Source organism: Symphalangus syndactylus, chromosome 13 (assembly GCF_028878055.3).
Source record: "Symphalangus syndactylus isolate Jambi chromosome 13, NHGRI_mSymSyn1-v2.1_pri, whole genome shotgun sequence".
NCBI lineage: Eukaryota > Metazoa > Chordata > Mammalia > Primates > Hylobatidae > Symphalangus > Symphalangus syndactylus.
Window position 1 is genome coordinate 22,756,143 of NC_072435.2, and position 22,342 is coordinate 22,778,484.

Genomic DNA, 22,342 nt, shown 5'->3' on the forward strand with positions numbered 1-22,342 from the left:
TACCTCAGGAAAGCCCAAAGCCTCATTTCTCATGGATTCAGAAGTGGGATCGATGTGTTTATAATTCCATAATTATTATACTGTGATTAAACCACATAGACATCCAGAACTCCTCATATGCCTTTATCTTCACTTATATTGATTCCCCCAAGAAGTATTAGACTCTGCATTGATTTTTTGAGACAGGGTCTCACTCTGTCACCCAGGCTGGAGTGTAGTGGCACCATCTCAGCTCACTGCAACTTCCACCTCTCGAGTTGAAGTGATTCTTCTGCCTCAGCCTCCCAAGTAGCTGTGATTACAGGCATGTACCACCAGGCCTGGCTAATTTTTGTATTTTTAGTAGACATGGGGTATTACCATGTTTCCCAGGCTGGTTTTGAACTCCTGGCCTCAAGTGATCCACCTGCCTCGGCCTCCCGAAGTGTTGGGATTACAGGCGTGAGACACCGTATCTGGCCTGGATTGATTCCTATCTCCCACTCTTCATTACAATGTACTTTTCTGAGTTTATTCCATCTCCTGCCCTTCTTCACCCGAAACCTTCTCACTGTGCTCTTTGGAAACCAGCAAACCTATATTTAGAGAATAGGTTGAAACGGTCCCTTTTATCTCCCTCTCTCTGAAACCTGCATCTCCTCTGAGGACATTGCTTCTCTTACACCTCTTTCGGGCGTGGCTGTCTTGTCTAGGGAGCCTAGTGGTTAATTGGGTGGGTGGTCTCTTCCTCACCTTCTGCTCTGCGACCGTTCTCTTCACCCCTCTGTCTCCCTCTCAGCCTCTATCCTCGTGTCTTTAGATTTAGACCTCTTGTTCTTCGAAGCCACTTCTGGACTGCCAAATTAGACTTCAGTTAAAAGACTTTAGCTCCTGGCCCCCCCTCAGCCCCTCCAGTGGTACAAGTTGAGTATCCCTTATCTGAAATGCATGGACTTTGCATTTTTTCAGATTTTGGAATATTTGCGTTGTACTTACTGGCTGGACACACAAAATCTAAAATGCTGAATTCTGAAATGCTCCGGTAAACATTTCCTATAAGCATCATCTCAGTGTTCAAAAGGAACATTTTATATTCTGGATTTTTGGATTTGGGATGTTCAACCTGTATTCTTTACACCTAATGTTAATCTCCATGCTTGTCCAACCCACGGCCTGGATCCACTTTTAATGAGGTCCCAACACAAATTCATAAACTTTTGTATGCATGGACTTTTTTTTTTAGCTCATCAGCCATCAGCGTGTGGCCCAAGACAATTCTGCCAAAGTGGCCCAGGGAAACCAAAAGACTGGACGTCCCTGCATGACTGCATCTTCAATGACAGTATCTTCTGCTGTATCTAAGCCTCTTTCATGCTCAAACCCCAGAAATTCTTATTACTCATGACTGCAATTATTTCGTTTTTTTTTTTTTTTTTTTTTTTTTTTTTTTTTTTTTTTTGAGATGGAGTCTCACTCTGTCACCCAGGCTGGAGTGCAGTGGTGTGATCTCGGTTCACTGCAACCTCCACCTCCTGGGTTCAAGGAGTTCTCCTGCCTCAGCCTCCAGAGTAGCTGGGACTACAGGCGTGTGCCACCACACCCGGCTACTTTTTGTATTTTTAGTAGAGCTGGGGTTTCACCATGTTGGCCAAAATGGTCTCGATCTCTTGACCTCGTGATCTACCCACCTCGGCTTCCCAAACTGCTGGGTTTACAGGCGTGAGCCACCATGCCTGGCCTAGTAGTTTCACTTTTAATTGGTATTTGCCTCTTCCAACCACCACCTCATATCTTCCTGACTTACTGTTTCTAACCAGGGTTTAATCTTTAGATTCCATTGATAACTCACTGATACATTATAGCAAGAGGCTGTTTATCATGGGCCCTAAACACCCCTGTACATTCTTTATGGGTATGCAAAAAATGTTGGAACCTGACTTAAATTTCTTTTTTTATTTCTGTTTTTTTGCCAAGGACTTCTGCCAGGTTGTTTGCACTGAGCAAACTTGAGGGATAAGGTAACTTTCTACCCCAAACAAAAAGCAGGCTTGTTCTGCTTATCGAAAATCGGCAGATTCCCTAAGCTCAGCGTGCTTCTCTTAATCCAGTCTACAGCAGGTACCGGCATCTATCATGGACCCTTTATAGCACGCAAACTTGTGAGACTTGGGAAGTATGAGGAACTGATTAAAAGCAACAAGAAATACTGACTCATGCTTTTGTCATGGATCATAAAATTATTTGTTTCTGGGCCAGGAGTCTCATATCTTCTGCTAGCTTCCGTGAAACAGGAACAGGCTAGCTTTTTGGCTCATAAGTAGAATAAAATCCCAAACCCTTCTCAGTTCCTGAAGACAGCTGCCTTTTCACTATACTTCATCCCACTTAGAGTTTATCTATTTAGCTGACAGTACTCCAAACGGCCCCTCAAATTTGTCTAGTCAACATCTTCCATGTAAAACCACAAACCTTTTTCCAACGTTCTACATATTCCACACTTGTATCCAGATAGCTGAACATGCTGAAGAAGGATGCTCAACCCTGCTTAAATTTATGGCTAATCCTAAGAGTTTTCTTACCGTTGGTCATGATACTGTTGCACGCGATACTGTAACCTACTGGTTCAACCCATTCTACTCAACTTCCGTTGTCCTCACAGTTCTCCATTTTCATGCTCAGTTGATTTTACATATTTCTTGAAGAAATAAGAATCAGGGTCTTCCACAAGTACCTACTGCCACATCTACCAGCATCTGTACCCTGATAAGACAAAAATAAAGGCTCTGAGACATAGAAAGTGTCAACCTGAGTTAGCTGCAGGACAAGAGAGGCAAACCCTCTAATACACAAAGGACTGGATGCTATGGGTTGAGCCTTAAGACTGCTGCTCAAGGAGACTTGAAATAAATTTTCTCCGGAAAGTAAGCCTTCCTTCTCTATTCTGCAGATGTAGAATGGGACCCTGTCTACAGGAATCATAATATTCAGGTTAATACAAAACCATCGTAAGGACCACCTCCCTTTCACTTATTTTATCCATCTGAAATAGTTTTGTTTTCTTTTTTGAGACAGAGTCTCGCTCTATTGCCAGGCTGGAGTGCAGTGGTGCAATCTTGGCTCACTGCAACCTCCATCTCCCGGGTTCAAGCGATTCTCCTGCCTCAGCCTCCTGAGTAGCTGGGATTACAGACATGCACCACCATGCCCAGCCAATTTTTGTATTTTTTTTAGTAGAGATGGGGCTTCACCATGTTGGCCAGGATAGTCTCGATCTTTTGACCTTCTGATCCGCCCACCTTGGCCTCCCAAAGTGCTGGGATTACAGGTGTGAGCCACTGCGCCCGGCCAAAATAAAGTTTTTCTTAATCATTTTGGTTGTTAGATGCCAACAATGTGGTCTTCCGTCCTTCCTCCATGAACTAACCACCACTCTGTCCTACCCACTTGCACAGAAATATGGTCTGCCTCCGGCCACAGACTCTGTCTTTACACCCCAGGATAATTCCTTATGTTGTTACTTTTAGGTCAGTCACTTCCCCTCTCTGGACCTAATTGCCTCATATTCAAAATGATGAGGGCAGAAACAATTTGTAATTAAATTAGACCCAATTTTGGCTTTCACTTCTGCCTTGGTGAGCTCTGTGGCTAAGTAACATTTCTAAAATGTACTTCACCCACCTGAAAATATAAAACTGTATCCTGCACAGGATATGTGAAATCAATGTGTCATGGATGGAAATCTCTATGAAGAATAAGATCTTATTAAATTGCAATTTTCTCTCCCCCACTCTAACACCAAGAGTCTTTCTTGTACTATTTTATTATTCAATAAGCAGACGCTATCAGAAGCAGTCTTACAGAATAGCTGGAGATCCATTTAGCATTTCCTAGCTTATAAAACACCTTCCTAGAGGTTCTAAATCCCCATCAAAGCCCTGTAAGATAGGATAGCCTTACTTTACTGATTTAAAAGCAAAGATACCAAAAGAAAATGCTTTACAACAGATTAGAGATAGTAAGTCAAACTGGCGTATAAATCCAACTTTTCTATTTTAAAGATCTGACCCACTTTACAACACCTGATGGGATCTTTCAATAAGTTGAAGGCTATAATCCTTCTATCCATCCATGTCCTCACTATTAGACATAGTAAAACCCAGAGTCCTTGAAACAAATACTTCATTCTCTTCCTTTTTCTATATCTTTACTGCCCTTTGTAGATGAAATCTGGGATAGAAAGAGTGGGAGACGTATGTGAACTAATTTAGAAAATATTGTCAGGGCAATAAAGGTTAAAAATAAAATCAAAGGTTAATTGCCTTAATCTTCATCTCATTGATTCATATTCAGTTACCAGCTATTAAAATGGGCCATATTTTATTTTGAGACAGGCCCTCATTCTGTCACCCAGGCTGGAGTGCGGTGGCACCATCTCGGCTCACTGCAACCTCTGCCTCCTAGGCTCAAGGGATCCTGCCACTTCAGCCTCCCGAGTAGCTGGGACTACAGGTGTGTGCTACCATGTAATGTTTTTAGTAGAGATGGGGTTTTGCCATGTTGCCCAGGCTGGTCTCAAACTCCTGAGCTCAACCAATCCTCCAGCCTTGGCCTCCAAAGTGTTGGGATTACAGGCGTGAGCCACTACAGCTGGCCAGCCATGTTATTTCTGATAATCTGACAAGATAAATAAAGACTATCCCAAGATTTCTCCATTGTTTCTTTAAAAATAACAGGGACGGGATGGGCTGGGCACAGTGGCTCACACCTGTAATCCCAGCACTTTGCAAGGCTGACGCAGGCAGATCACGAGGTCAGGAGATTGAGACCATCCTGGCCAACGTGGTGAAACCCCGTCTCTACTAAAATACAAAAAAATTAGCCAGGTGTGGTGGTGCATGCCTGTAGTCCCACTTACTCAGGAGGCTGAGTCAGGGGAATTGCTTGAACCCGGGAGGTGGAGGTTGCAGTGAGCAGAGATGATGCCACTGCACTCCAGCCTGGTGACAGAGCGAGACTCTCAGGAAAAAACAACAACAACAACAACAAACAACCAGGGATGGCCTGGCATGGTGGCTCACGCCTGTAATCCCAGCACTCTGGGAGGCCGAGGTGGGCAGATCACAAGGTCAAGAGATCGAGACCATCCTGGCCAACATGGTGAAACCCAGTCTCTACTAAAAATACAAAAATTAGCTGGGCATGGTGGCGGGCACCTGTAGTCCCAGCTACTCAGGAGGCTGAGGCAGGAGAACTGCTTGAACCCGGGAGGCGGAGGTTGCAGTGAGCTGAGATCGTGCCACTGTACTCCGGCCTGGTGACAGAGTGAGACTCCATCTCAAAAAACAAACAAAAACACAGGGATGTCCTCTGTTTGATGCTTGATCCACAAATTCTCAATTACTAAATTTTCAATTTATTGATCAATATTCAAGTCAATCATATTTAGTCTACTCAATTACTAAATTTTTAGGAATTTTTTGTTATTCTACAATTTCTAAGTTTGTCCTAGAATTCAATTACATCAAAGTGTCTTAAAGCAACATTTTTTTTTAGAGTAGACAGATGATTTCAAAGCCACTGTACAGTCAGGCCAATGTTACTTTGTAGGACTTGGGGGGTCCATAATAGGTCTTGGAGGGGTTCTGGAAGGGGTAATTTGTGATTCAGGAAAAGAGAAGAGATGAGATAGAAGGGATTCCAGTGTACCTTGACTGCTCAACTTTCTTCTAGGCTGCCTCCAAATTATGAAGCCGGTGAACCAAGACAGACCAATTAGCTTGTGACCAATTGTCTAACTTCAAGCCTATACTTATGAGGAAGGTAGATGGATTATTTGTGTCTCCAGCTTCATTCACCTTTCCTCCCTCTCCTTCTTTTACCCACCCTGCTTGCTGTCTTTTTTGACACTCACCTATCACCTTGCAATTTTTTTAAAGACAGTCTCGCTCTGTTGCCCAGGCTGGAGTGCAATGGTGTGGTCTCAGCTCGCTGCAACCTCCACCTCCTGGGTTCCAGCGATTCTCCTGACTCAGCCTCCTCAGTAGCTGGGACTACAGGTATGTGCCACTGCGTCCGGCTAATTTTTGTATTTTTAGTAGAGACAGGGTTTCACCGTGTTGGCCAGGTTGGTCTTGAACTCCTGACCTCATGATCCACCCGCCTCAGCCTCTCAAAGTGCTGGGATTACAGGTGTGAGCCACTGCACCCGGCCTACCATGCAATCTTAAAAGCTTGGCTAGATGTGCCCAGGACTAATGTGTGGCTGAGGTGAGTCAAGCCTGGTGCACAGCTCAGGTTATAAGAGACAGAGGTGGTAGAGTGCTGAAACAGCCCAGGAGATTCTTGGACTGAAGAAGAGACAGAGATGGAATTCCAGGGATAATGGAGGAACTTGGGTGGAAAAGGATTCCCAGGGTGAAGGCAGCCAGAGTGACAGCTTCTTAGCTTGGAAGCAGTTACTTGTACCCTTTAAGCCAATTTTCCCATTACAAGAAGGGTCTTATATAGCATCAACCTCAGATTTTGCAAGAATTGAAACAACACATAAAATATTCAGCTTGTGGTAAGCACCTGTCAATGTGTTAATTGCTCTTAAGTGAATAATCTCCTTCAATTCTGTCATTAAGATTCTTTACTTGTAACTTAGACTTTTTATAGCTCAGTATCTCTTTTTTTGTGATTAAAAAAAAAAGTTTTTCACAGTGCCTTGCTCTGTCACCCAGACTAGAATGCAGTGGTGTGATCGCAGCTCACTGCAGCCTCAACCTCCCAGGATCAAGTGATCTTCCTTCCCCAGCCTCCTGAGTAGCTGGGACCACAGGCATGAGTCACCATGCCCAAATAATTAAAAAAAAAAAAAAAATATATATATATATATATATATATATATAGCAGAGGTAGGGTCTCGATATGTTGCCCAAGCTGGTATCTAACTCCTGGGCTCAAGTGATCCTCCTGACTTGGCCTCCCAAAGTGCTGGGATTACAGGCATAAGCTGCTGTGCTGGGCAGCTCAGTACCTGTTCTCTATCAGCACTTCCTTCTCCCTCTTTTCTACTGACCTCTACTTTTAGTGGAGGGAAAACTGTTAGGAGAAAAATGTTAATGTTCCTGCTGGGGGTGGAAATGGACATCTCATGAACATAATTAAGGTAGCTGAATTAAAGTAGTTGGAGAATCGGTTCTTTGGTTCCTCAAGCTGCTTTTATATTTTATCATGTCTATTGCACCCAGGTAGGAAGTCCTTAATCATCACCATTTTACAGATGACAGACTAAATGACTTCCCAGATTTTCCTGTTTGTTATTTTTCTTTCCACACTTTTTTTTTTTTTTTTGAGATGGAGTTTCGCTCTTGTTGCCCAGGCTGGAGTGCAATGGCATGATCTCTGCCCACTGCAACCTCTGCCTCCCAGGTTCAAGCAATTCTCCTGCCTCAGCCTCCCAAGTAGCTGGGATTCCAGGCATGCACCACCACGCCCAGCTAATTTTTTTGTGTTTTTAATAGAGACAGGGTTTTTCCATGTTGGTCAGGCTGGTCTCAAACTCCCGACCTCAGGTGATCCACCTGCCTCGGCCTCCCAAAGTGCTGGGAATACAGGCATGAGCCACTGCACCCAGCCTCCCCACTTTCTTTTAATTGTGGTAAAACATGCATAACAAAATTTTGCCATTTTAACCCATTTAAAGCGTACATCCCTGTGGCCTTGAGCACACTCACATTGTACAACCGTCACCACCATCCATCTCCAGAACTTTTCCATCTTGCAAAACAAACTCTGTACTCATTAAATAACTCCATTTTCTCCTCCTTCCCCTGGCCTCTGGTAACCACCATTTTACTTTTTGCCTCTATGAATTTGGCTACTGTAAGTACCTCATAGAAGGAGAATGTACGGTATTTGTTCTTTTGTGACTGGCTGATTTCATTTAGCATAATATCCTCAAGGTTCATCTATGTTGTGTCATATATCAGAATGTCCTTCCTTTTGAAGACTCAGTATTTCATTTTATGTATATGCCACATTTTGTTTATTCATTCATCCATTGATGGACATTCAGGTTGCTGATTTTCTCAATCTTCACTCCTAAATCAGCGGCATAGAAGTTCAGAAGTGAGGCCAGGCACAGTGGCTCATGCCTGTAATCCCAGCACTTTGGGAGGCCAAGGTGGGCAGATCACGAGGTCAGGAGTTCTAAACTAGCCTGACCAACATGGTGAAACCCCATCTCTACTAAAAATAGTAAAATTAGCCACGTGTGGTGGCACGCGCCTGTAATACCAGCTACTTGGGAGACTGAGGCAGGAGAATCGCTTCAACCCGGGAGGTAGAGGTTGCAGTGAGCGAAGATCGTGCCACTGCAGTCTAGCCTGGGTGACAGAGCGAGACTCTGTCTCAAAAAAAAAAAAAAGTTCAGATATGAAATACCCCCATTCCTAAAATCTCCTTTCAGCTCCCAACCCCAAGAGATCTTTATTCAAAGGGAGGGAAGACAGGGTAGCCTCAGAAGTCGAGGCCCAGTGAGGAAAGGAGAGCCAGAGGGGAGTCTGGGGAAGAATATGAGACGCAAAGACCATGAGGAGAGGTAATATTAGCAATGCCATGGAAATTACCCAAACATTCACGTGAACCCCAAAATATATACCACTATTATGTACCAATAAAAAAGGTGCTTTCATCAGGCAAGAACAGATCAGGAGCCCAACCTGGAATCCTAGTAGGACTGGCAGAAAGAAGAGTGCCCAAGTCAGACCAGCCTTTCTAGTGCTTTCAGTGCGGCCGGCGTCTTTCCAGGTCAACACGGGGAGGGGGCCACAGTTTCTTCAACCTGCACTCCTATTCCAGTCATTCCATCAGTAGCAAACACCGTTTCAAGATTTTCCAGGCAGTATGGAGGTTTCCCAAAGAACTAAACGTAGAGCTACCATTTTGTCCGGCAACCTCACTACCGAGTTCTACCCAAAGCAAGAGAAATCATACTAAAGAGATACCTGCATCCATGTGTTTACTGGAGCACTCTCCACAATAGCAAAGTCATGGGATCAATGTAAGTGTCCACCGGCAGATGAGTGGATCAAGAAAACATGATTTATAGACAGTGGAATCCTATTCAGCCATAAAAAGAATAAAATCATGTCTTTTGCAGCAACATGGATGGAACTCAAGCCATGATCTTAACTGAGATAACTCAGAAACTAAGTCAAATAATGCATGTTCCTACTTGTATGTGAGAGCTAAATAATATATAAAGAGTGGCTGGGCGCAGTGGCTCATGCCTCTAATCCCACCACTGTGAAAGGCTGAGGCAGGTGGATCACCTGAGGTCGGGAGTTCAAACCAGCCTGACCAACATGGAGAAACCCCGTCTCTACTTAAAAAAAAAAAAAAATTAGCCAGGTGTGGTGGTGCATGCCTGTAATCCCAGCTACTCAGGAGGCTGAGGCAGGAGAAATCGCTTGAATCCAGGAGGTGGAGGTTGTGGTGAGCTGCGATCGCGCCACTGCACTCCAGCCTGGGCAACAAGAGCAAAACTCTATCTCAAAAAAAAAAAAAAGGGTGGAATAGTAGACACTGGAGGCTGAGGAGGGTGAGAGGGAGGTGCAGGGTGAGAACTGACCTAATGGGTACAATGTACACTATCTGTGTGATGGCTATACTAAAAGCCCGGATTTTCCCACACAATATATACATGTAACAAAACCGTACTCATACCCCTTAAATTTACACAAATAAAAAAGGCAAAAGAAGATTTTGCAATGTTTAGAAATATAACACTTTATTGAGGGGTTAAGATGTCCTTGTGAGACCGAGAGACCATGAAGGCCTTTCAGTGGCTCGTCCAAGGCCACAGAGCACATAAAAACCACATATATCATATAAAATCTATGAATGGGGTGCCAGAAATCTCACAACTCAGAGTGTCAATGATTTGTATCTCCTGGATGCAGCGTCATGTAAGTAACGGTCCCAGTCCCTGTCCTTTGCAGGTGTTCGAGTCAGAGCCCAGGTTCCTTGCAATCAGATCTCTACCCTTGTGTGTCCTTTGCAGGTGTCTGAGTCAGAGCCCAAGTTCCTCGCAATCAGATCTCTACCCTTGTGATTGTGTCAAACTCGTCTGTGATGGTCAGGTCAGGATTTCTCTCTTCCTCAGCCGTCAGAAGTGCCTGGGTTTCCTCATCAAAATCAGTTTTTCTCAGCCTGGTAAAATATTTTAAGAGGTTCTATTTTTAATTCACATACTTTTTCCCTTTTCTGCAGCTCATCTTTCTCCCTAATTCATCCCAGGACAAGCCTAGGAAACCCTGGTGTTGCCTCTAAGAGGATAAAATGTTAACCCTGGATCTCCAGAAAATAAATAAATAAATAAAGTCCAAATTTACAGCTTTGCCAATTTCTGTGGTGTAAATTCTCCAAGCCAATCATGGCCAGTTTCGAGTTGCCCACTTGCTGTCACTAAACAGAGTTACAAAGACAGGTACACACACATACATACACACGGCTCTCACCAGCTTGTAGGAGCTGGCTCCAACATGTCACTGGACATAAACAAATGTCCAGAATTGGTAATAGAAGGCATGAACTCCACATAAACATTTGGATTTGCAACAAGAAGTCAGTGGGAGTTAGGGAGAAAGCCTGAAGCTATTTTTTTCAAAGATAAATTATTAATAGTTTCCATTATCCAAGTACCTGGGTCCTGGCCCTCTGCTAAAGCTTTTTCATGCCTATTTCATTAAATGTTCACAACTGCCTTATGAGGTAGCATAATTGTCTCCACTTGTGATGAAGACAATGAGAACAATGTTAAGGTCACAGAACCAGAAAGTGGTAGTCTGGATACAAATTCAAGCAATTTGTTTCTGGAGCCCCCGTACATTGTATCATTGCTTTGAATCAGACAGAAGGATTAAGTATCACCATGTCTTGGTCCTTCCTTTTACGTATAATATCTCTCGTCTCTATTTGGCATCTATTTGCGTGCAGCTGTCCCACACTGTTGGGGTAAGCTACGTTCTTTAGAGCAACTATGTATCTTAATACACATCCTTGTGAGACTATCTATGGTGGGAGCTAGAGGAAAATGAAAACTCACTTATTTAGTTCTATCATAGTTATCACATTATCTGATGCATATTTTCATAATTACCATGCCAAATAATCACCCCTATTTTGTAGATAGGAGGCTGATAATCAAAGAGGACAAATGCCTTACACCCTGGCTTACAGGGCCAAACATGGCAAGGCTGGGAGACAAACACAGACCTCCGTGACTCAGAATACAGACAATTCGAGTCCTTCCCCTTAATCATGTGTCTACTTTGGTAGTCTACATTCTGAATCTTTCGCAAACATTAACATAAGAACGCGAAAATGCCGAGCACTCAGCCTTTCCAAGGTGGAGATTTATAAGGATGGACTTCAAGAAAACAAACCTGTATCTTCACAAAACAGAAAAAAAAAAAATCAGTGAATGTTCTTTAGTGTTAGAGTTATAATAGTTTTAACCCATTATATTTCCCTTTTCTGGAAATGAACAGCCTAATAACTGCCTATGATTGCCTTGATCTCATATAGGTTTGAAAACAGTAGGGGAAAATGAATGAGAAAAATAAATATTAAAGATTCTATAGTTATCTAGTAAAATAATGTTTGTAGGATTACATGTAATTATAAATATAACAAATTAAAATATAAATTATATGTTTATATAAGTTTATATTTATAAATGTTATACTTATGAATATACATATAACTTGTATTTACAAATAAATATTTAAAATATAAATATGTATCATAATTTGTATAATAGTAACAAGTAGATATAGGAGGTAAAACATTATTTAGGCAGATAGTGAGGGCAAAAGTCCTCAGCAGAGCTTCCCTTCTAACAAAAAGCAGCCCAAGAAATCATTTCTTTTCTAACAAAGAGCATCCTGAAAAATTGAGCTGCAAACATAAGGGAGCTAGAAGATTGCACTGGGGGAATGACAGCAGCTGTGCCAGTGAAAAGAGCTACCTGGGGGCCAGGCCTATTCACCACAGAAGCGCCATCTTCCCTTTTTTATTAGCATGGGTACAGTAAGAAAGAAATGGGCAACATGGTGCAGCTCAGGCAGAGAACCTGCCTGCTTAATAAAGGACTGGGGTGGCGGCTGCCAGAAATTCACACCCTATGCAAATAGCACACCTGGTCCTAACCAGTTTTTCATGCCCTGTGTAGACCAGACACCACCTCCCCACCAGCTCGTCTATAAAACCCTCTGCATTTCACCATGGATCCAGCAATCCATTTTTCCAAGACCCCTCTCTGTAGCAGACAGCTCTTCTTTCTTTTGCCTATTAAACTTCTGCTCTTAACCTCACTCTTTGTGTGTCTGCATCCTTGGATCTCCAAGGCCCTGGGACAATGAACTTCTGGTGTCACCCCCAGACAATGAGGCCACTTCACAAGTATTTCCATTTGTTGGACATTCACCGTTCACAACTTACTGTGGTAACAGTTTTATACTCACCTGCTTGGTTCTTACTCCTGCAACAACCCTGAGACAAGGAATATCATTTGCATTTTAAATGCAACGTGATTACACTGCAGGTCCCAGCCAATCCCTTCTTAGCCCGAGGCACTCTGCCCATAGAGCACAACAGACCCCAGCTCACCCCAGCACCTGCAGGGCACACGCTGGGTGTCTCAGGGCCTCACAGAGCACAACAACCCCTGTGTGGTCCAAGGCGTTCAAGGTCAGGTTGAGCTGCTGCAGCATCTTACTGCTGGTGAGAACAGACGCGAGATCCTTACAGCAGGCGCTCGTTAACCCACATTCTTCCAACCTGCAACAAAAAGACACACGGTAAGAAGCGGCCCCAGCCTCAGGGTGGAGGTAGGATGGGATGTGAGCTAGGCGTCTAGCTGAGGCACACCCCACTGCCTCAAGTGCAATCTCTCACAGTCCAGTGTTTACGACATCAGATCATGCATCTGTGGGTAGGCGGTAAAAGTGGCCATAAGTGACCATTCTTCTGTATCCCTGCCCACAGCAATGTGACTTTGCAGCTCATTCCACTAACAGAGTCTATCTCCGGCTTCACACCTTGCTTTGGATAATATGACATCTGAGCCAGCTTCATACCTTGCTTTGGATAATATAACACAATGGAAGCAAGGTTAGGAGAGTTCTGAGCCACCATCTTGGATGTTTTTCTTCTTTGGAGATGGGGTCTCTGTCATCCCGGCTGGAGTGCAGCGGCATGACCATGGCTCACTGCAGCCTTGACCTCCTGGGTTCTAGCAATTTTCCTGCCTCAGCCTCCTGAGTAGCTGGGGCTACAGGTATGCACCATGCCTGGGGGCTAATTTTTGTGGATATGGGGTTTCACCATGTTGCCCAGGCTGGTCTTGAACTCCTAGGCTCAAGCTATTGGCTTGCCTCATCCTCCTATAGTGCTGGGATTACAGGAATAAGCTATCACACCTGGTGATCTTGGATGTTTTCTATACTTCATCTCTTGAACTCCTGAGATGCTGCTATGGGCTCAATTCTGTCCCTGCCAAAATTTATATGTTGAAGTCTTAACCCCCAGTACCCCAAAATGTGATCATACTTGGATACAAGGTCTTTATAGAGGCAAATAAGCTAAAATGAGGACACTGGGGGGGACTCTAATCATATGACTGGTGTTCTTATAAGAGGAAATTGGGACACACACACATAGAGGGAAGAGAACATGAAGACACAGGGAGAAGACAGATGGTTATCAACAAGACAAGGAGAGGGGCCGGGAGCAGATTCTCCCTCATGGCCTTCAGAAGGAGCCAACTCTGCTGACACGTCGATCTCAGACTCTCAGCCTCCATAAACATGAAGTGATAAATTCATTATCTAAGCCACCCAGTCCATGGTACTTTTTAAACCCTGGCAAACTGATACAGATGCCATGTCAATGAGCCCAGGCCAACCAGTTAAATAATGAGACATGGGCCAGTTACACCTGTCATCCCCAAGGGGACAGCCAACCCAGCCAGCCAACCTCTATACCATATAGCGAGGTCAACCCAAACCAGCCAATCCCTCAGTTAACCACGGCTTCCTAAGCACACCTGGCTGAGGTCAGTGACACCTGCCCAGACAAGCAGAGCCAGCAGCAATCTAACTTCTCACTGCCTTAAGCCCTGAAGTTTTACAACGGTTCATGATGCAACCACAGCTAGCTGCTATGTGGTCCTCCTTGGAGTTTTCATCTTTCTCTTTCTTTCCATCCATTTTCCGTCTTTGCCACTCATGAAAACATAACCAGGAGCTTGGCGATACCCACCCAAGAATCTCTAAGCGGCAATCTGGATGCGTCAGAGCCCGACACAACAGCTGCACGCCCACATCACCGATTTCATTGCACCCAATTTGCAGAATCTTCAGATTTTGATTGCTGATGAGAGCAGAGGCGAGGTCTTCGCAGCCATCAGCGGTGATAAAACATTTTACCAAACTGCAAAAGAGTAAGGGTACCATGCTTCAAGGCTATTACAACTTGGTCTAATATCAGGAAAAGAGACACCAAAGCACGACAGCCTTTGTAATTCATGTGGATAGGCACCGTCAGTCCTCCATATCCAGATTCAACTAGTGGCAGATTGAAATCATTCAAGAATTAAAACAAAACAATAAAAAATCAAATGAAAAAACCAATAGAGTATAACAACTTTTCACAAAACATTTACATTGTATTACATATCATAGTAACTTAAAGATGATTTACAGTATTATGGGAAGATGCTTGTACATTATATGCAAACACTATAGGCCAGGTGCGGTGGCTCACGCCTGTAATCCCAGCACTTTGGGAGGCTGAAGTGAGTGGATCACCTGAGGTCAGAAGTTTGAGACTAGCCTGGCCAACATGGTGAAACCCCATCTCTACTAAAAAAAAAAAAAAAAAAAAAAAAAATACAAAAAATTAGCTGGGCATGGCGATGCGTGCCTGTAGTCCCAGCTACCCAGGAGGTTGAGGCACGAGAATCACTTGAACTCGGGAGGCAGAGGTTGCAGTGAGCTGAGATTGCAGCACTGCACTCCAGCCTGGGCGACAAAGTGAGAGACTGTCTCAGAACAAACAAACCCTATGCCATTTTACATAAGAAACCTGAGCATCTACAGATTTTGGAATCCTCAGGGGAAATCTGTAGCAAACCTCCTGTGGATATGAAGGGACAACTGAATTGTCTCAGCATCGTTTGTTGAAGGTCTGTCCTCTCTCTGCACCAGTGATACACTATTCCATGATGCAACATCTGAACACGCGTGGATCCATCTGTTTCTGAGATCTCTATTCTGTGTCTCTGGTCTGTCTGCTTATACCTGTGTGAATCTCATACTTTTTTAATTTCTAAAACTTTAGAAAGTCTTGACACATTTAGAGCAAGGGCTTCTACATTATTTTTATTTGAGACGGAGTTTCACTCTTGTTGTCCAGGCTAGAATGCAAGGGCACGATCTCAGCTCACTGCAACCTCTGCCTCACGGGTTCAGGTGATTCTCCTGCCTCAGCCTCTTGAGTAGCTGGTATTACAGGCACCCACCACCATACCCAGCTAATTTTTTTTTTTTTTTCCAGTAGAGACGGAGTTTCCCTATGTTGGTCAGGCTGGTCTTGAACTCCTGACCTCAGGTGATCCACCTGCCTCAGCCTCCCAAAGTGCTGAGATTACAGGCGTGAGCCACCGCGCCCGGCCCTGCTTTTTATATTTTAGGTGTTTCTTAGGTATTCTTGGCCTCTTGCAAATTCCATACACATTTTAAAATTTACTTTTCAAGTTCAATTCAATCCCAAACAGAAACATCGCATTTTCACTGGAATTTCCTGAAAGCAAATGAATTCAACTTACAGAAAACTCACTTTTTAGATACTGAATATTTCAATCTTTGAATATAACATTCTGTTTTATACCATAATTTGATCATATTCTCTAGAAAAGTCTCACATATATCACAGTAGCTATTTCTAGGTAATTTCTTTTTTATGTTACTGTAAGTGGGACTTTTATTTAATTCCACTAGCTTATTACTTGTTGTTGGCATACCAGTAACTGTTTTTGATATATTGTTTCAAGCAAGCTTGTTAGACTCTAATTCTGATAATTTAGCTATAGATTTTCTTGGATTTTTCTATGTACATTCAAATCATCTGCATAGAATTAGGTGTTTCTCCAAGGATTACAGGTTTAGTGTTTTTCTTACCTTGAAGCATTTGCTAAGATTTTCAGGACATTGTTGACTAGAAGTGATTATAGCCACCGTTCTTATCTTTTTCTTGATATTGAAGAGAAAGCTTTTCTCTCATCATTAGACAAATGTTTGCTTTAGATTTTTTTGAACATATTCTTTAGATCATCAAGGAAGTTCCCAAATAGTTTTTCAAGAATTGTATGTTTTAATTCAAACTTTTCTGCATTTTAGATCATGATTTTTATTTTTAACTTGTAAAGTGATTTACATTGATTTTTTTTTTTTTTTTTTTTTTTTTTTTTTTTTTTTTTTTTTTTTTTGAGACAGAGTCTTGCTCTGTCGCCCAGGCTGGAGTGCAGTGGCGCGATCTCGGCTCACTGCAAGCTCCGCCTCCCAGGTTCACGCCATTCTCCTGCCTCAGCCTCTCGGAGTAGCTGGGACTACAGGCACCCGCCACCACGCCTGGCTAATTTTTTTTGTATTTTTAGTAGAGACGGGGTTTCACTGTGGTCTCGATCTCCTGACCTCGTGATCCGCCCGCCTCGGCCTCCCAAAGTGCTGGGATTACAAGCGTGAGCCACCGCGCCCGGCCGACAGTGATTTTTTTTACTAATCTTTGTAATGTTAAAGCAACTTTACCTTTTGGGGATAAGCCCAACTTAGTTATTATGTTTATTCTTTTAATACATTTACGGATTCTGCTTAATATTCTGTTTAGTGTTTTTGCATTTCATGAATGACACTAGCTTTTAATTCTGCTTTCTTACAAAAATTGTAAGGATTATATTAAAACCAATAAAATTCTTATTGGCTTCTGGCATCAAGATTATGCTAGCCACAAAAAAAGGTGGGGAGTTTCTTCTCTTCTGATCCTGAAAAAGCTGATGTAAGAGTGGAATTATTTATTCTTTGAATATCTGGTAAGAATCACCAATGAAGGCTTCTAAGCCTGGAATTTTCTATATAAAAAGATTTGACTGATTCATTTTTCTTTTCTCTTGAGTACATTTAAGTTATATTATTTTAGAAGCTTATTGAGTCTTCAAAATATCTAAATTTTCAAGTTTATTGTGTAAAGGTGCTTATATGTAATCTTTTTAATATCTGTAGCATCTGTAGTAATGTTTCTTGTCCCATGCTTGATATAGACCTGCACTGTTCAGTGTGATAGCCAGCCAAGTGTGACCACTGAGCACTTGGAATGTAGCTTGTCTAAATCTAGATGTGCCATAGTATAAAATACATAGTGAATCTTAAAGAGCTACAAAAAAAAGTAAAATATCTCATTAGTAATTTTTTGTACTGATTACGTATTGAAGTGATGTTTGATATATGGCTAAATAAACTATATTATTAAAATTCGTTTCAAATGTTTACTTTCATTTTTTAATATGGCCACTTGAAAATTTAATATTCCATGTGTGGCTTGCTTTATATTCTACAGGACGGCATTAACAAAAATTGGTTTTGCAAAGAACCACCTTGCAGGTTTCTGATCTTTTCCACTGTGATTTTTGTTTCATTAGTTTCCGTTCTTATTTTTATTTCCTTCCATCCTTTTTTTTTTTTTTTTTTTTTTTTTGAGGCAGTCTCGCTCTGTCGCCCAGGCTGGAGTGCAGTGACGCGATCTTGGCTCATTGCAAGCTCCACCTCCCAGGTTCACACCATTCTCCTGCCTCAGCCTCTGGAGTAGCTGGGACCACAGGTGCCCACCACCACGCCCGGCTAATTTTTTATATTTTTAGTAGAGACGGGGTTTCACCGCATTAGCCAGGATGGCCTCGATCTCCTGACCTCGTGATCCGCCCGCCTTGGCCTCCCAAAGTGCTGGGATTACAGGCGTGAGCCACCGTGCCCGGCCAGTTCCTTCCATCCTTTTGGGGGTTTATTTTACCATTAAAAAAAAACCCTTCCACAGCCAATATCATACTGAATGGGCAAAAACTGGAAGCATTCCCTTTGAAAACTGGCACAAGACAGGGATGCCCTCTCTCACCGCTCCTATTCAACATAGTGCTGGAAGTTCTGGCCAGGGCAATCAGGCAGGAGAAGGAAATAAAGGGTATTCAATTAGGAAAAGAGGAAGTCAAATTGTCCCTGTTTGCAGATGACATGATTGTATATCTAGAAAACCCCATTGTCTCAGCCCAAAATCTCCTTAAGCTGATTAGCAACTTCAGCAAAGTCTCAGGATACAAAATCAATGTACAAAAATCACAAGCATTCTTGTACACCAATCACAGACAAACAGAGAGCCAAATCATGAGTGAACTCCCATTCACAATTGCTTCAAACAGAATAAAATACCTAGGAATCCAACTTACAAGGGATGTGAAGGACCTCTTCAAGGAGAACTACAAACCACTGCTCAATGAAATAAAAGAGGATACAAACAAATGGAAGAACATTCCATGCTCATGGGTTGGAAGAATCAATATCGTGAAAATGGCCATACTGCCCAAGGTAATTTATAGATTCAATGCCATCCCCATCAAGCTACCAATGACTTTCTTCACAGAATTGGAAAAAACTACTTTAAAGTTCATATGGAACCAAAAAAGAGCCCGCATCGCCAAGGCAATCCTAAGCCAAAAGAACAAAGCTGGAGGCATCACGCTACCTGACTTCAAACTATACTACAAGGCTACAGTAACCAAAACAGCATGGTACTGGTACCACAACAGAGACATAGATCAATGGAACAGAACAGAGCCCTCAGAAATAATGCCACATATCTACAACTATCTGATCTTTGACAAACCTGACAAAAACAAGAAATGGGGAAAGGATTCCCTATTTAATAAATGGTGCTGGGAAAACTGGCTAGCCATATGTAGAAAGCTGAAACTGGATCCCTTCCTTACACCTTATACAAAAATTAATTCAAGATGGATTAAAGACTTACATGTTAGACCTAAAACCATAAAAACCCTAGAAGAAAACCTAGGCAATACCATTCAGGACCTAGGCATGGGCAAGGACTTCATGTCTAAAACACCAAAAGCAATGGCAACAAAAGCCAAAATTGACAAATGGGATCTAATTAAACTAAAGAGCTTCTGCACAGCAAGAGAAACTACCATCAGAGTGAACAGGCAACCTACAGAATGGGAGAAAATTTTTGCAACCTACTCATCTGACAAAGGGCTAATATCCAGAATCTACAATGAACTCAAACAAATTTACAAGAAAAAAACAAACAACCCCATCAAAAAGTGGGCGAAGGACATGAACAGACACTTCTCAAAAGAAGACATTTATGCAGCCAAAAAACACATGAAAAAGTGCTCATCATCACTGGCCATCAGAGAAATGCAAACCAAAACCACAGTGAGATACCATCTCACACCAGTTAGAATGGCCATCATTAAAAAGTCAGGAAACAACAGGTGCTGGAGAGGATGTGGAGAAATAGGAACACTTTTACACTGTTGGTGGGACTGTAAACTAGTTCAACCATTGTGGAAGTCAGTGTGGCGATTCCTCAGGGATCTAGAACTAGAAATACCATTTGACCCAGCCATCCCATTACTGGGTATATACCCAAAGGACTATAAATCATGCTGCTATAAAGACACATGCACACGTATGTTTATTGCGGCACTATTCACAATAGCAAAGACTTGGAACCAACCCAAATGTCCAACAACGATAGACTGCATTAAGAAAATGTGGCACATATACACCATGGAATACTATGCAGCCATAAAAAATGATGAGTTCATGTCCTTTGTAGGGACATGGATGAAACTGGAAACCATCATTCTCAGTAAACTATCACAAGGACAAAAAACCAAACACCGTGTGTTCTCACTCATAGGTGGGAATTGAACAATGAGAACTCATGGACACAGGAAGGGGAACATCACACTCCGGGGACTGTTGTGGGGTGGGGGGAGGGGGGAGGGACAGCATTAGGAGATATACCTAATGCTAAATGACGAGTTAACGGGTGCAGCAAACTAACATGGCACATAGATACATATGTAACAAACCTGCACATTGTGCACATGTACCCTAAAACCTAAAGTATAATAAAATAAAATAAAAATAAAAATAGAAAAGAATACAAAGTGATGGGTACACAGCTATCTTCCAATTGTGAAAATTAAATTCATCAAACTGTATATGTGTGGTATATGTGCCCTTCTGTGTGTATAATACACTTTAGAATAATATATTTCAATTAAAATGTATATATAATATCAAAAAAAACCCCTTAAGTTCATTATTCTTTAGATTCCTTTTAAAATATATACATGCCCTACAGCTCCATCTGAGTTTGTTGCAAAGTATATTCTTTTTTCATTTCAACATATGTTCTAATTTCCATTACGATTTCTCTTAGATTCCTGGACTCTATATGGGAAGTAATTATGTTCACCTTATAAGATTTAAAGCTCAATTGAGTAGGAAGATAATTTAAAAATTAGCATGAACCAAATAATGAATCAAATAATACTGTCTTAAATTCTATTTTGTCCGATTCATACAGTTGCATAAGCTTCCTTTTGTTTAATATTTGCATGTTCTTTTTTTCTATCCTTTCATTTTCATCGTTTTATTGAGGTAAAATTTACATAAGATTAACTATATTAAAGTGAACAGTTCAGTGGCACTTACTACAGTTCACAATGTCGTACAACCACAACCTTACGTTTTAATAAGTAACTTATAAACATTAGTTACATTTTAATATGGCAATCTTTCAGCTGAAACATTTAATCTGTTTATGTTTAATCACTAGTATATTTGAATTCAAATATATATCTTGTTTTATATTTTCTTATCTGTTCAATTTTTGTTTCCTTGTTCTTTTTTGGATCGGGAATTTTTTAATCATTGTCTCCTCTTTTCTGCTAATTTGAGTATTCACCTTAATTTACCCCTTTATATTTTGTTATGGCTATTGTATATTTTTTCCATCAAATCTTCAAGATGGTATTATTTTTATATACAATCCACATTTTGTTTAGATTTATCCAGAGATCTACCCCTTTCTTTGCTCTATCTCTCTTCCATCTGGAACGATTTACTTCTGTCTAAGGAACAGTCTTTAGAATTACTTTTAGGAAGGATCTGGTGGTAAGAAACTTGGTATTTATTTGAAAATGTGTTTTTATCCTCATTCTTGAGTTTTTGGTGGCTATAGAATTCTAGGTTGACAATCCACCCTCCCGTCTCCCCACCATACTGAATATCTCACTGTACTGCCCTCTGGTTTCCACTGTTACTCTTCACCCAAGTCTGTCTCCTTTCTTGTAGATATCACTTCCCCCAGCTCCCAGCCCCTTGTTAAATCTTTACAGACCAACATCTTTGTAGCTGGTGTTCTACAGTTTCTCCACTATTTATCCTGTTAAGCGCTTATTTGGATGCTCAAATCTGAATTGGAATCTTTCATCGGTTACAGAAAAATTTCAGCCTTCTTAAAATATTTTATCTTTCCGGGATTCCCAGTAAGTGTGTTAGAACGTCTTAATCATCTAAGTCTTATAAGCTCCTCTATGGTTTACATATTTTTCTGTTTTCACGCTGCTTTCTAGGTAATTGTAACTTATCTTCTATTTTACTAATTTTTTCTTTAATTACGTCTAATCTACTATTCACCCCATATAGTCAATTATAATATTTATAATTTCTAGTTGTATTATTTGCTCATTTCATCTCCTTTTCCCTAAGATTCAAACTTGTTATTTTTCTGTAAACATAGTAAGTATAATAGCTTTATAGATAATTAGATAGTTTGGTAGCTATTTGTATTTTGACTTGTCCTTGGCTCAATGAGCTTTATTTCCTTGTGGTTTGGGTTATTTTAACTGTGTGGTATTTACTGACCTTAAAAAATCCTTTTAGGAATAAGCTGAGGTCAAGGATCATGTCATCCTATTACCTATCTCCTGAGACGATTTGCTCTTGTTTCTTTCAGGCATCTGTTCAGTACTAGTTTAAGGTTATGTTGTGTTTTTAATACGTCTTAAGGAGTTTTGGATGGCCTTAAGTGCTATCTACTTAGCCTGCTGCTTAAGGATATTTCTGCTTGGGCTGGACATGGTGGCTCACGCCTGGAATCCCAGCACTTTGGGAGGCCGAGGTGGGTGGATCACGAGGTCGGGAGATCGAGACCATCCTGGCTAACACAGTGG

At 41.7% G+C, this 22,342-nt stretch overlaps 1 protein-coding gene across 1 annotated transcript in view; it reads right to left on the minus strand.

Moving 5' to 3' along the window:
* Positions 1-9,869: 9,869 nt before the first annotated feature.
* Positions 9,870-22,342, minus strand: part of NLRP4 (NLR family pyrin domain containing 4) — a 32,878-nt gene continuing 20,405 nt past the window's right edge. Inside the window, exons 7-10 of the mRNA XM_055236890.1 lie at positions 14,290-14,460; positions 12,637-12,807; positions 10,028-10,176; positions 9,870-9,965 (exon numbers count right to left, since the gene is read on the minus strand). Coding sequence (XP_055092865.1) covers positions 10,059-10,176; positions 12,637-12,807; positions 14,290-14,460 — 460 coding nt within the window. The 3' untranslated portion in view covers positions 9,870-9,965; positions 10,028-10,058. The remainder of the gene's footprint in view (positions 9,966-10,027; positions 10,177-12,636; positions 12,808-14,289; positions 14,461-22,342) is intronic.